The sequence below is a fragment of the Balaenoptera acutorostrata genome, chromosome 7 (assembly GCF_949987535.1).
Source record: "Balaenoptera acutorostrata chromosome 7, mBalAcu1.1, whole genome shotgun sequence".
In the NCBI taxonomy this organism is placed as follows: domain Eukaryota; kingdom Metazoa; phylum Chordata; class Mammalia; order Artiodactyla; family Balaenopteridae; genus Balaenoptera; species Balaenoptera acutorostrata.
This window is the reverse complement of record NC_080070.1, coordinates 33,323,039-33,337,629: the sequence shown is the minus strand read 5'-3', so window position 1 is coordinate 33,337,629 and position 14,591 is coordinate 33,323,039. Positions and strand designations below refer to the sequence as shown.

Below are 14,591 nucleotides of genomic sequence, written 5' to 3'. Positions count from 1 at the left end.
TGCTGAATTCATTGATCCGTTCTAGTAGTTTTTTTTGTGGAGTCTTTAGGGTTTTCTATATATAGTATCATATCATCTGCATATAATGACAATTTTACTTCTTCCCTTCTGACTTGGATACATTTTCTTTCTTTTTCTTGTCTGATTGTTGTGGCTAGGACTTCCAATACTATGTTGAATAGAAGAGGTGAGAGTGGGCATCCTTGTCTTGTTCCAGATTTTAGCAGGAAGGCTTTCACCTTGGAGTATTATATTGGCTGTGGGTTTGTCATTCATAGCTTTTATTATGTTGAGATATGTTCCCTCTATACCCATTTTGATAAGTCTTTTTTTATCATGAATGGATGTTGAATTTTGTCAAATGCATTTTCTGCATCTGTTGAGCTGATCATGTGTTTTGTTGTTGTTGTTGTTGTTGTTGTCCTGGGTCTTAGTTGCGGCATGTGGGCTCCTTAGTTGCAGCTAGCTGGCTCCTTAGTTGTGGCATGCATGTGGGATCTAGCTCCCTGACCAGGGATCAAACTCGGGCCCCCTGCATTGGGAGCACAGAGTCTTAACCACTGTGCCACCTGGGAAGTCAAGATCATGTGGTTTTTGTCTTTTCTCTTGTTGATATGGTGTATCACATTGATGGATTTGTGTATGTATTACCATCCTTGTGAACTTGGGATGAATTCCACTTGGTCCTGGTGTATGATCTATTTTATGTGTTGTTGGATTCAGTTTGCTAATATTTTGTTGAGAATTTTTGCATGTATATTCATCAAAGGTATTGGCCTGTGATTTTCCTTTTTAGTAGTGTCATTATCTAGTTTTGGTATCAGGGTGATGGTGGCTTCATAGAATGTCTTTGGGAGTGTTCCTCTTCAATCTCTTGGAAGAATTTGAGAAGCATCGGTATAAGTTCTTCTTTGAATGTTTGGTAGAATTTGCCTGTGAAGCCATCTGCTCCTGGACTTTTGTTTGTAGGGAGTTTTTTGATTACATATTCTATTTCACTTCTAGTGATTGGTCTGTTCAAGTTGATAGGGGGTAAGCAGATGCAGAGGCTGATGCCGGGTTCTGGGGTTCTCGGTAGTGGTGGTGGCTCACGCACACCCCTGGAGCACACAGTGGGAGCAGAGGTGGCTTGTGACCTCTCCTGGAGTCTGCGAGAGTATTTTTATTTTTTGAGGAACCTCCATACTGTTTTCCATAGTGGCTGCACCAATTTACATTCCTACCAACAGTGCCTAAGGGTTCTCTTTTCTCCATATCCTTGCCAACATTTATCTCTTGTCTTTTTGATGATAGCTATTCTAACAGGCATAAGGTGATATCTCACTGTGGTTTTGATTTGCATATTCCTTATGATTCGTGATGTTGAGCACCTTCTCATGGACCTGTTGGTCCATCTGTATGTCTTCTTTGGAAAAATGTCTATTTAGATCCTCTGCCTGTTTTTAATTGGATTGTTTGGTTTTTTGCTGTTAAGTTGTATGAGTTTTTAAAAATATTTTCTTCTATTTTATAGGTTGGGTTTTCCTTGTGTTGGTTTCCTTTCCAGTGCAGAAGGTTTTTGGTTTTTATGTTGTCCCCCTTGTTGATTTTTGCTTTTCTTGCCTTTACTTTTGGTGTCTTTTGCATGTAGCTGTCCAGTTTTCCCAACAGCATTTATTAAAGAGACTGTCCTTTCCTCATTGTATATTCTTGGCATCTGTATCAGAAATTGTCCATATATGCATGGGTTTATTTCTGGGCGCTCTATTCTATTCCATTGATCTGTGTCTGTTTCTATGCCAGCACTATGCTCTTTTGATTTGTTATAGCTAATATAGTTTGAAATCAGGAAGCATGACACTTCCAGCTTTGTTCTTTCTCAAGGCTGCTTTGTCTATTCGGGGTCTTTTGTGGTGCCATACACATTTTAGGATTGTGCGTTCTATTTCTGTGAAAAAAGCCATTGGAATTTTGATAGGGATTTCACTGAATCTGTAGGTTGCTTTGGGTACTAGGGACATTTTAACAGTATTAATTTTTCTAATTTGTAAGCACAGAATCTCTCTCCATTTATTTGTGCCTTCTTTAATTTCTCTCACCAATGCCGTACTTTTCAGTGTACAGGTCTTTTACCGCCTTGGTTAAGTTTATTCCTAGGTATTTTATTCTTTTTGACGAAATTGTAAATAGGATTGATTTCTTAATTTCTCTTTCTGACATATTCTTGATTTCCTCAAAATATAATCCAAGTAACTTTTTTTTTGATATGTTTAGCTGATGTCCTCCCTTATTAAGATATCAGAATGTGTAGGAACAACTATCAGGATTTCTGATTTTCCTATTGTACTTTTCTTTCTGGGAAAAGAAAAATCCTCTATTTTTTCTTCCAATGAAGACATTGATGCCCAGAGATATTACATGTTGTCTTAGCCTTGTGGCCAGAACCTGCAGCTCATGACTCTTGATAGTCAAGTGTTATCTTCACTATTAAAGACAGAATAGATATGGTGTGTAACTCATATCCTCTCTCCATATATTTCCATAGTCCTCTCTTTCAAATTAACAATGGCATCTTGGTCTACAACTCAACTATTTATTCACAGTAAAAACCAAACTAAACTAACAGGATTATCTATTCACTAACTTACTCCTTTGACATCTGAGGGATGTTCTCTGAGAAAAATGTTACAAAAGGGGTCAGATAGAATTCAGAAAGTATCACATAACTTCATAGAGTAAGTTTTGAGTAATGGCTCATAGTTGTTAAGAACAGGTACCTAAATCAGGTGTTGGCTAGGTCAACTGAACTTAATTTGCATTAAGTATTTACTGCAAGAAAAAAATATTATGAAATTCTATCAAAATTGGCTTTTTTCATTATCAGATTTTATGACACATCTACTAGTTTTTCTTTTACATGAGCAACTGCAAAATGTGTTAGCTTGATGATGAGGTTCTCCTAAATAGACTAACATAAAAGGAAAATAAAATTTGCTAATGTTTTATATTAATTTCCAATTTGCTATTTCTATCTGTTAGATGTTTCATACAACTGTAGTAAAATCTGATGCTCATAATACAGCTGTTAGTAGTTGCTTGTGAATTGATTACAACTTGAAAAGATGTTGGATTGCCATAGAGTTCTGGGACATAATTTACTACTTTTTATGTATGAGGGAAGTAACTAGGAACACTATATTACCTCATTTTAATGCTCATGGATAACTTGTAGGGTTGTCATGTCCTATTTAACTATTGTGAAACCTGGGTCAAAGAGATCAGGTAACTTGTCTTAGGTCACACAGCTAGTAAATGTTAGTGCTTAATTCAGTCCCAAGGCTGTTTATCGCCAAAGAACTTTTTACCCCCAAAGCACCCCGACCCTCACCACTAGGTTCCATTATACAGTAGTGACTTTCAAAGACTTTTGGCCATGACCCACAGAAAGAGTTATGCTTTACATCACAATCCAGTGCCTACATCCGTATACCTACATAATAGAAACAAAATCTTCACAAATAGTTCATTTATTGACTGTAATACCATGATGTACTCTGACACTTTCTATTCTATCCTATTCTATTTTCAAAAAACTGGTAGTTGTGACACACTAAATTGATAAAATGACGAATTACTAGGTCTCCTGTGCTCCTGATCTAAATGCCTTCTTTAGACATCTTCCAGTCTGCCATCCAATTATAAAAAGTATATGTGTTGATTTTACTAATGAATCAAAACTGTATGGATCAGTTACTAGAGGTCATCTTAATACTATATTCCAAATTTTGTTTTTTTCTTCTCTGGTCCTTGAATACACTAATGAGATCCTTATCTTCAGAAAAGCTGCTAATACAAAGCACAATGCCTTATCACTAAAAAATCAAATACGACACAATCTAAGAAGGTGTATGTAAGCAGGAGGAAACACATTAGAGCCACCTCAATCTAGGTATGTTGGTCTATGATATCAAGAGCATTGAGTTTTGTTCCCAAGATTAATGTCTTTCTGTGAAAACACTTGGGAGTATCAAAAACCACCAGGGTACCAAGAATTTGAGTCCAGCTAAAAGGCATTATTGTGTTCAAGCCTATTTCCTCCAGCCTCTCTCTCCTATCTACCCTCTGTCCCTTGCTCTAGGTTCCATCTCCCTGTCCATGAGGTCCACGCTGTACACCCAAGGATTGCAGAGATGAAGGCTGACAGGTACTGGAATTGATCTCTTCCCTGATCCTTCCTCTACTTCACCCCATGTGGCCTAATCTTCACTATACATTTTTTTAAAGATACTTGCAAAGTGTAATATAGTTTCAATGCACATGTGTATACTTCAATGTAAATAACCATTCTGGCCAAGAAAGGACTTTCAGTACTCTCAGATAAGCAAGTGACTCTTGGTATATAATTATACTTTTTTTTGTATGTATGAAAACATTTTTTTCAATGAGCACCTGATTCCTAGAGCTCCACTGAAATGTTTGTTTTAGTTTAAACCAACTAATACTTTCTAACAAGCGTGAGTCTTTCTCTGAATAGCTACTGAAATACCAACATGGAGGACCAGTTTTATAAATGTCCTTAAATTGAACACAAATATCTTTTGCATGGATAAACTACTAAGAGCAATAGATAGAAACTATGACAAAATTATTTCACTAATTCAATATTTTATTTGGTGTCAAGGCATATTAACTTTTTGAGTTATAAGTCATTTCATTAGTGAAACAAACCGTCTAGAAAATATTATCCATTGTGCCACTAGAATTGAAGAAGAGTTAAATCTCATTTATTTATTGAAGCATTTACATTTTTTTTATATCCACTTAGGTATAAAACTTTTGTTAAGAAAGATAACACTTTTTATTGCATTATATAATTTCATATTTTACAGGAGTCATAATGCAAACTCATAAGCATAAATATACATGATGCAACCATTAAAAGATTTAAAACTGGAAACTAGAATTTTAACAGGCAAAATACTTAATATGGCTTTTAAGAAAAGTAACTGTTGAGAAATGATTTGTTATTGCCCCATTCTAGTCATTTCTCATCAAGTGAACATAAAATTATGATCTCTTTAAAATGGTACCTGTTATCTAAGCCAATGTTGCACACATGTAGTATGCAATGATTCAGGGTTTCTTAAATACATATGTACATATATATAGATATACAGTACACAGACAGTTGTTTTAATACCCCTGAACATCTTGAGTAAAACTATTACGACTTTTCTATTATAAAACTACTTGAAAAGTGGGTATAACTTCTTGGTATTGCAGTTCAATCCTACAGAATTGAAAAAAAACCCAAAATGTTGATTATAAATACATTTTACAAAAAATTGAATAGTGGTCCCGCACTTTATATTGCAGTGAAAACATTTGATTCATTTAAAGGTATTTACATCTTGTTGTCCTTGGTTTCTGTGTGAAATATACAGAAGAAGAATGAGAATATTGCAGGCAGGCCTATTTGTTAGGTTTTTCTACTTGTTCATTGTTGTGTAAATTTCAAATCTCTTCTTTTGAATTGTTTATTTCTATTTGCCTTGTATTACTGCTGCTGCTGCTTCTTTTGGTGTTCTGGGAACACTGGGTGACTTTACTTCTAGGAACAGGAAGAAAAGATTTAACTCTTGAAACACCCAACTCAGTCTTTGATTTACTGTTGCTGCATTCGGTCGCTTGATGGCTGCTGAGAGGACTGACCTCCTGTAAGAAAGGCAAACAAAATAGGTTGTCAATTTGACATTGTTCCCAACTTCTGTGATCAGTCCTAACTTCCTCCTCTCCGTCCCTGAACAAGCATGTAGGAGTTTCTCTCTTAAGTTCTCATGGAAAAACGAACAAAAGACAATGGAGGGGAGAAGCCAATGCTTAATGTCCTATAAACCCACTGGCTGATTTTCATTAGGTCCTTTGCAGTATCACAAAAGTGCTAGACACAGGAGTCAGTGAATCAAGTGCCAGAATCTGGGGTCTCCTCACCAGCTGGAGTTGTATGAAGTCCTAGGCCTGAGGAAATCAAACTGGACTACTCCAACCATTTTTAAGCAGTTCTACAATTCAACTCTTTCACCTTGAGCATGTCACTTAATTTTTCTGCCTTTAGATCTAATTGGACTATTACTCAACACATATTTTGAATGTTTACAAGACAAGCACTGTTCTAGGTGCTTGGCTTACAGTAGAGAACGTAAAAGAGCACCATCCTTGCTCTGATGGAGCTTCTGTTGTAGTGAATTAAAGTTCCTGCATAGCAATTCTCTATGACTAAGGAGCTCAAGGTCTTCCATTCTTGGAAACTGCATGCTCTTGTTTTTCTAGTGTTTCAGAACTCTTCTGATCACCTGGTCTAGGTCTCTCATTTTGCCCCTGAGGAACCAGAGTTGGGTAGGTGAGAGTGATGATGCTGGGATAAGACCTTTTCCCTGATCTTGAGTTCACTTCGGTAGCCTCACTTCAAATTTGCCAAGTGGCAGAACTGAACTCAAGTGAGTATGAAGTGTGACAGGTGAAGAGGAAAGGGTTCCATGGGAAGAAGGAAGGGTGAAGATGGACATGGGGAGGTGTAGGGTATGGTGTTGAAATAGTAAATTACATGTAAAAATAAGTTATGTGAAGTTTAAGGACATATTTGGAAAGAAATGGGGTGGAAAATAAGGAGGATGAGAGATCAGAGGTATGTGTTGGAGAGTGGGTCTAAGCCCTGGCTGCACATGAGAATCACCAAGGAGCTTTTAAAAACCCCAACATCCAGGTTGTACCTTGGACCAATTACATCAGAACCTCTAGGGCATGTGGTCCAGGTACCGGGGATTGGAAAAAAAAAAATCCTCAAGTGGATTTCATTATGCCACCAAAATGAGAACTTCTGCTTTAGGGGGTTTAATCTGCATCTTAATGAGAAGAAAACATTTATTAGTATCTACTCTCCTGATGATTTAAATCTGTATTTATGTAAATATGGGGTTTTTTGTTTGTTTTAAGAAGGCTGGCTGACATGCTACCTGATTAATAGGCCCCTCTCTGGCCGCACAGGAGAAAGTGATTTCACAGACAGCTCTTACTTCTAAAGGGAATTACTTCCTGATAACAGAAGAGACTGGGCATCTAACCAAGAAATGCTCGCTGCGTTTATCACGGTAGAAGAGGTATGAGCCCGTGACGCTCTCAGGAGGCTGGCAAATGCCAAATGAGTACACTTCACCCTCTGCTGGCAGGTTCTGAGAAGAACATCTAGCCACGGGGAACAGTCCTCACAATGCATTCAGTGGGCAAAGCAATAGGGGGCAGCTGTCCTAATACCTGCATCAAACCACACATTTAAACAACTCTATGGTTCTTTCTGAAGAGCCCAGAAAGTATATAAAATGATCCATTTTTTAAAAAGGTCCCTTTTAAAACAAAGCTTAGCCTACTTTCAGTACTATTTTTCTGGACAGTACCTTATTGTAGCAACCCACTGTGGTCCTGTGACAGAGAAAAAGAGGTACAAAACTGTCCTCATTAGCCATTATACAATAGCTGCCAGTCGTCACTACCGGTCAACCTGTTTATAGTGGACAAAGAGTGGCTCATCGCACCCCTTCCCACTGACTGCTGCGCGAGGGGTCCTGGAGGCCCAAGAAAGGTGTTCTGAACCACCGCTCCTGAACAAATATTTTCCAGCCAGAATTCTCCGCAGGGACCCCAGGTCACCTCCTTAGTCATCCTCCCTTACCTGCTCTCCAAACTATGCTTCTAAACTGTTCCCAATTGGGGAAAAAAAGCAAATACTATACCGAGTAAGCCAGACAGGTCATGCTCTTCTTCACAGATCATCATGTTATATATTTTTTATACGAGAACTCAGCCTTGTTAATATGCCCCCCAACACACACAGCTTCGCGCGTAACTAATCAGGACTGAAACCTAACGAAGCCGTGAGAGAGCAGGGCAGGGGAGCCCAGGGCTGTCCGGTGATCAGAGGAGGGTTAATAATGTAATAGTCTCACCACGCTGACTTTATAATTCCGCTTTCTGCACTGCCCCCCAACAGGTTTGTGTCAGCTGCCATGTGAGGGGATGAGAACAGGATGTGAACCACAATCGACATGGCTTGGTGAGCAAACCACACGTTGCTAAATGCCTCTTACAAAATATGCATCCTCCTAAAATCACTACCGGATAAGAAGTAGTGTTATTGTTTCTGTTCACCCAGGAGTACCCTGCTGGGCCATCTCAACTCTTGGCATTTATTAACCAATTGTATAAGTTATTTCAAGAGGTTAAGGAACTCTATTGGAATCCTGGCTCTTCTATTTGACATTCTGATTTGTTTTTAAAGGAAAGCCTCTCACGGAAACATGCATGATAGGGCAAGTTAAAGTAAACCAGAATGAGATTTTTTGTGTGTGTAGATCTTTGTTATCACTCAGCACTTTGCTAAAATTAACTCCAATTTTCCAAAATAGTGCTCAAATGAAATTCAATATCCCATTTTAGAAATTCAATATCCCATTTTAAAATACAGCAAAGAAGACAGAAAGTTACATTAGTTCTAGTTTCGGCATAAACAAATGGACAAGACACCCAAAATTTTGGAATCAAATTTTTAGGCATCAAATAGAAGGAAAAAGAATGCTTTTCTATGTGATTCTTTCAAGCTATTATCCAAACAATAATTTTTCTAACCTTGATCACCTAGTGAACACTTTTGCCTTTATCCTATTTATTTCCCAACTATGGTTTAAAAGTAACTTTGTGATGCACATTGAAAGATTTGTGAAGTCAAATTCCACAACAATCCTTCTTTGTCCCATTTAGGAGGGAAAGGGGACACTTACCTTTTGTGACACTGGCATTCTTGGATTATTAACAGTTGCTGAAAATGCAGGGTTGTTTCCTGAACGATCAAACCTCCCTAAATCATCCCCAGAATCAGCAATCTGGAAAATACACAGTTTATCAAGTCACTGTGGAAAACCCACAACAGAAGTGTGATCCTTCTCTTACTGTCAGAAGCTCTACAGAACAGACCTTCAAGTCCTATAATGTTCATATAAAGACTTGAAGTCTTTATAAAGACTTGAAGTCTTCATGTGAAACTAACGGCAAATGCGTGAGAAATAGCCTCTAAGGAAAAAGTCTTTTAAAGTCAGAAGACAACCAAATGAGCCCTATTAAAAAAAAAATCACTTGGCACAAAATGAAAGGATATAAAATTTGCAAGATTTTTCATTGTTACCTTATTTTTCCAGAGGTTAAGTATTTCGACTCATTTCCAGCGACATTAAATAAGCTAGTCAGTTCTACGTTGTCCAGAGATTATGACTGTCTAAATACAATAGGTGAGTCTTTGGGTGGAAGCTGCACAAGTTATAACTACCTTCTTATGCTCCCTTTCAAGTAAAAGGCATTTATCAAGGAAGTTTGGTCAAATTTGCTGCAGATGTCAGGGTGCCAAAACAGGTTGAACTTGATGCTGTTAATGCTTCGAGGTTTTGGGTCACTGATTTCCGTATTTGGATCTCAAATTTCACAGCTTGAAGACTCTGACTAAACAACTTACACAGGCCACTTATTTTTTTTATTTGTAAGGAAAGTTGCCGTTCTATCCAGAACACAAGGCTGCTGTAATGCTCTCTTACTGATCGGTGACTTATGGGCCAAAGTTAGGAATACGAAAAGGAAAAGGATGTATTGGTGTAATTTGTGGTAACGCAATTAACATATGCAATTTTCACTTCAGGTTTTTTCAGAGAAGCTGTGTTAAATAGAGCCCCCTTATTGTAGAAGGGGTATTTTGGAAGAAAGGGCTTTTCTAAGCAAGGTAAGGGATGTTCTGATTTGGAGCATTAACATGCTATTTGATAAGGAATTTCTGTCAGGGAGTGAGAGTTACCATGTGGCTCTAAGAAGTCTCTCGGCTGCTGGGTGGAACCATTCAATGTCCTCCCCCAAGCGTCCTGCTTACCTTGCTTATATCAGATTCAGATTTGCTGGAGCACATGCTCTGAAGTTCCTTGACAAGGTCCGCTTCATCATCCGAACCCAGAGAGAGTCTTTGATCCAAATTCAATGTCAATGATAGATCATTCTCTAGAGACCTAAAAAGTTTTTAGCATCCTTTAAAGGCATCCATCAATGTCACTTATGCAACAACCCACTCCCACTGGATTTTGAAAACTCCCACTTAAAATTCTCAATAGGGTAAAATTTTATTACAAAGAAATCTACTTTCACTTAAAACATTTCCCTCTTCTTCTCTGTCTCCAAAGATAAAGCTAAGACACTGTGTGCAGGGGGCAGTGTGATGATGGAGTAAATACGAATTTACCACATATTAGCAATATGACCAGAGGTCAGGTTTTCTTTTCGTCCTCAACACCTCACTCAGTTCCTATGTTCCCGTCTCTCTAACAAATTCCTTATACCTACAACAGAGTTATTACAAACATTATATAGGCTGTTGAATACAACAGATCTAACAGTGGACCTGGCAGAAACAAGCATGTGATGCAGATTCAATGACCCCCTCACCCCCTTCTGTAATTCTGTGAACCAGGGCACAGGGTCCTAAATGTTACCTGCCAAGTGATTGAGCACACAATTTATTGGGCTACACTGGGGACCTATTTACAAACTACCAAGCATTTTTATTCTATGATAAATAATTCCTTATTTCAGCTTACAAGTTTGGAGGTATAATCAACAATTCCCTAGGAGCAAAATAAGAAAAAAATAAGTCATGCTAAGTTTCCGTAAATCTATCATTAAAAAAAAAGTCATCTAAAAGTCTGTTTAAAAGTTGACAAATGCAGGATTTTACCATATCTTTGTCAAATGCATTAATAATAACTATCAAATTTGATACAAAATGAAGCCAATGATATTTCTAACCTTTTAACAAACTAAAAGCAAAATACGCTTTCTGTTAAGAAACTTTTTTTTAAAGAAATTCATTCATTAGATTTCAGTTTAATACTAGCATTTGAATTACCTCTTGCTTTTTAAAAAATTAACAGTGTAATAGTTGCACAGACTAATAATGAGAATGTGTATTGTTATGTTAAATCTAAAAGGGAAACTTACTTTTGTTTTGACAGAGAAGCATTCCTGTTACAATTCAGCTGTAATATAGTCTTATTTTTGATACCTGTTTAAAGAAAAAAAATGTAATCATTTCAACAGAATGTCCCTGTGCATCTTGAACTCTGTATTTAAAAGAAACAGGCTATGGACTCTGCTGTATTTTCATATTGTTTTTGGATTAAATCCATCTCTTGAGGCCCTGTGGAAGGTCAGGGAATGACCAACAACCTCATGTATTGATATATTTATGACTAAAGACAGTACAACTCACACCACCTGAGGCTCAATTCAGGAATCTTCAGCTCTGCTTTCATCAATGGACCCTATGCTAACCAGTCAAGTTCCCACATCCTTAGGTCTTTGTTCTCAAAGTACCTAAAAAGGGGTTAATACATGCCTTTTGATGATGGTAATTTCCCTTTCTCTCCCTTTGTTTGCCTTCCAACGTTACTGACTATGTAGATCTGGAGCAGTTTTTGATGTCTGGGCCCCATGATATATTACAGTGAGGGTGGCCTTAGTCCTGTAGAAATTTAACTTCTAATTGCTTTGCGTTTTACAGAAAACAAAATAGGAACAGTATACAAAAAGTCACAGCATTAAAACAAATACTGCATATCATACCAATGTTCTTCAAACTGCATATTTCAACCCATTTAAAAAAAACAGAATAGGAAATATCAGATTGTACAGGTTGAAGTAAATATATAAATTTGTATCAGTTATAGATACATGCAAATGCATAGGTTTTTTGTGTGTACTGGTCAGGCTTTGAGAAACACTAAACCATTTTAGACTCAAAATGTCTGTTTCTATAATATACACTCTAAATTTTATAAGTTCATTAACACAGTTGCTTCTGAGGGAATTCTAAAATTGTACGAATGGTGCCAGCACAGATTAATCTCTAAAGAATGATTTTGAAAAGTAAGTCGAATTTGATATATCCTGATTAAAAGCAGATCATCAAAGAACCTCTGTATGTTTCCTCATCCATACTTTCGTCATTATTGTCAGAAAGCAATGACTAGTAGGTTTCCCCTAATTACCATGTAAGTGCACAGCCTTGGGCCCTGCTCTCCGGAAGCCTGTGACCAACCCCTCAGCCTTGGTTTAGGTCAGGAAAGAAAAAGGCTGTGTCTTTATTAAATTTTATGAGTTTCCATAGTGGTCTGAATGGAATGCAAAAGGGTTCTATTTTTTTTTTAAACCAATGATGTCAAAAAATCAAAAATCAACCCAAACATTGTTGTAATAATTTTTATATCAAATGTAATTATCAGAAAAAGTTACTATTATAAAAAAAATTAAAAACTAGAGGCATGTCCACCTTTGGTCCTTAACCAATCAGTGGTTCATGCACCTAAACACTGGCCAATGCATTTTATAAATCTCTGCATTGAAGTCAGTGTAAACTATGGTTGCACACAATTTTATTCATCTAAGTTTTCATGTTTCAAAGAATATTTGATATATCCAATAGTTGTACAACTAATAATTATTTAAATGAATTTAAAATAATTTATAACTCAATTTTGCCTGATACAGTCTGCCAAGTTAGACTTATTTCCATAATATTGTTTTAAGTTCATATTCACTTTATGGATTTTGATTGTCAACTCTAAAGTATTGATATATATTGACAATGCCTTATTGTTCAGGAAAGCAGCTGGTCCTGAACCCTATAGGAATTCTAATGAACTTGGAAATGATACAGTGAAGAGCCTGCATGGGTGCCCTTCTTTGAGTGCCATGGATTATTATGAGTGGCACAGACTGAAGGAAACAGCATTGGACTCGCAAGGAACGAAAACATGGATTGCAGAACCCCCTGTTTGTAGAAGTGATTTGGAGCAGGTAACCAAGGGTTTCTGAGCCTCAGTTTTGCTCTCTGTAAATGGAGATGATAATCCTCATCGTAGAGCTCTTTTGGATACTCTCAAGGGATAAACAGGTAAAAGGTATAATCCTTGTTACAGAAAGTCATCTGAGGGAGACTCTTTGCTCTACTGGGGGGGCTAGAGTCTCATGATTTTATTCCCTGAATCGAACACTCTAGGAAGTAAGGGCAAGCCTTTGGGATCAGAATGTATCCTATTATAAATACATAAAACGTATCTTTACAATGAGAGTTTATATTTTTTTTCAGTGACTGTCCATGCAGTCATTTAAAAAAGTGCTCACAATTTATTATCACACACTTGGGGTAATTACAAAACTCTGGCATGTACTGATATGGTTAAAACCATATTAAATTTTAAAAAAAAATCAATACAAGCTTCAATATAAAAATATAGTAACAGAAGCAACTCTTTCTGTTTTAAGAAAGATAAGATTTTAGGCATCATAATCTTTTATTTAGCAACCCCATTGCTGTCAACTTGCCATAAAATTACATAAAACAGAACATTTTGGGGTGCAAGGGGGCTCTTGAAGACCTAAATTACACGTAACAGAAATCCACAATGCATATGAGGTTGGAACATCTTTTCAAATATGATTGCCTTTAGGGAGGACATTTAAAATTTGTACAACTGATTATGCTATTATCAAAGCCAAAAGGAAGAGGTCTAATAATTTATTAGAATGTAAACTTTATGAGGGGAGGTATTTTTATCTCCTGTTTTCACTGCTCTATTTCCAGTGCTTAGAATAAAACTTGGTACACAGTACATCCCATGTATGAAAAAAAAGTGTACAGCTGACTCACTTGTAAAGACCTTAAACTGGTATCAAATATGCCTATAATCAAATACGTCTATAACACATACTTCTAAAAATTTAAGGTTGGCTTAGGAATGCATGTTGGCCTATTTCTTTCCTTTTATGTGTCAATTTGTATTACATAAATATAATTGTGTGCATCCCAAGAAAATCAAATTAATAAAAAGAAGATGACCATTAACATGGTAAAGATTAAATTTAATTTCAGAATTCTAGTATGAAAGATTATTTTTTCAGGTAGGGGGCTCTCAAATATTTTTGGAGTGTAACTACCACATGTTTTATTCCATGAAAATATGCATCTGAAATACTCAGAATTTTGCTTTGTTGAATGCAGAGTGATAAAAATAAAGCAGGTTTGCATTCAGAAGCCACCTCATGGGTGCCCACATACGTGTGGGTGACATGCCTGCCCCCCTTACCTTCCTCACTCAGGTCCGGCTTGTTCCAGGTGGGTGAAGAGAACCGGCCAGACTTCTTGCGAGGACTGGTGCTCACCTTTCTCCAGGCACCACTCTCTTTCTTCTTGCTGCAACTGTTGTAACTTGAAACTATGGATAAAGGGAAACTTCCTCCTTTGAAATCAGCTGTGTGCTGGTCTAGCTCTGAAATAACATAAACCATGTTCTGTCAAAAGGACAGAAGCAATAATGCAGTTTCACAGAGTCAAGCAAAATCCAACATTGCCAATACTTGAAGAAATAGCCTCTTCAAAATCACAGGCTTGTAATACCCAAGCAGGCGTTTTGTCAACCAGCAAACTTTACTTTGAAGTCTGTATTTAAACATGAGCCAGTAATGAAAAGAGA

General features: G+C 37.0%; 1 protein-coding gene across 2 annotated transcripts in view; it reads right to left on the bottom strand.

Moving 5' to 3' along the window:
• Positions 1-4,637: 4,637 nt before the first annotated feature.
• CTTNBP2 (cortactin binding protein 2) overlaps positions 4,638-14,591 on the bottom strand; it is a 167,020-nt gene continuing 157,066 nt past the window's right edge. For both annotated transcript variants that reach the window (XM_057549875.1, XM_028162061.2), the window contains 5 exons: positions 14,205-14,387; positions 11,059-11,122; positions 9,941-10,073; positions 8,811-8,912; positions 4,638-5,694 (listed from right to left, as the gene is read on the bottom strand). In XM_057549875.1, the coding sequence (XP_057405858.1) occupies positions 5,494-5,694; positions 8,811-8,912; positions 9,941-10,073; positions 11,059-11,122; positions 14,205-14,387 (683 nt within the window). In that variant the 3' untranslated portion in view covers positions 4,638-5,493. The remainder of the gene's footprint in view (positions 5,695-8,810; positions 8,913-9,940; positions 10,074-11,058; positions 11,123-14,204; positions 14,388-14,591) is intronic.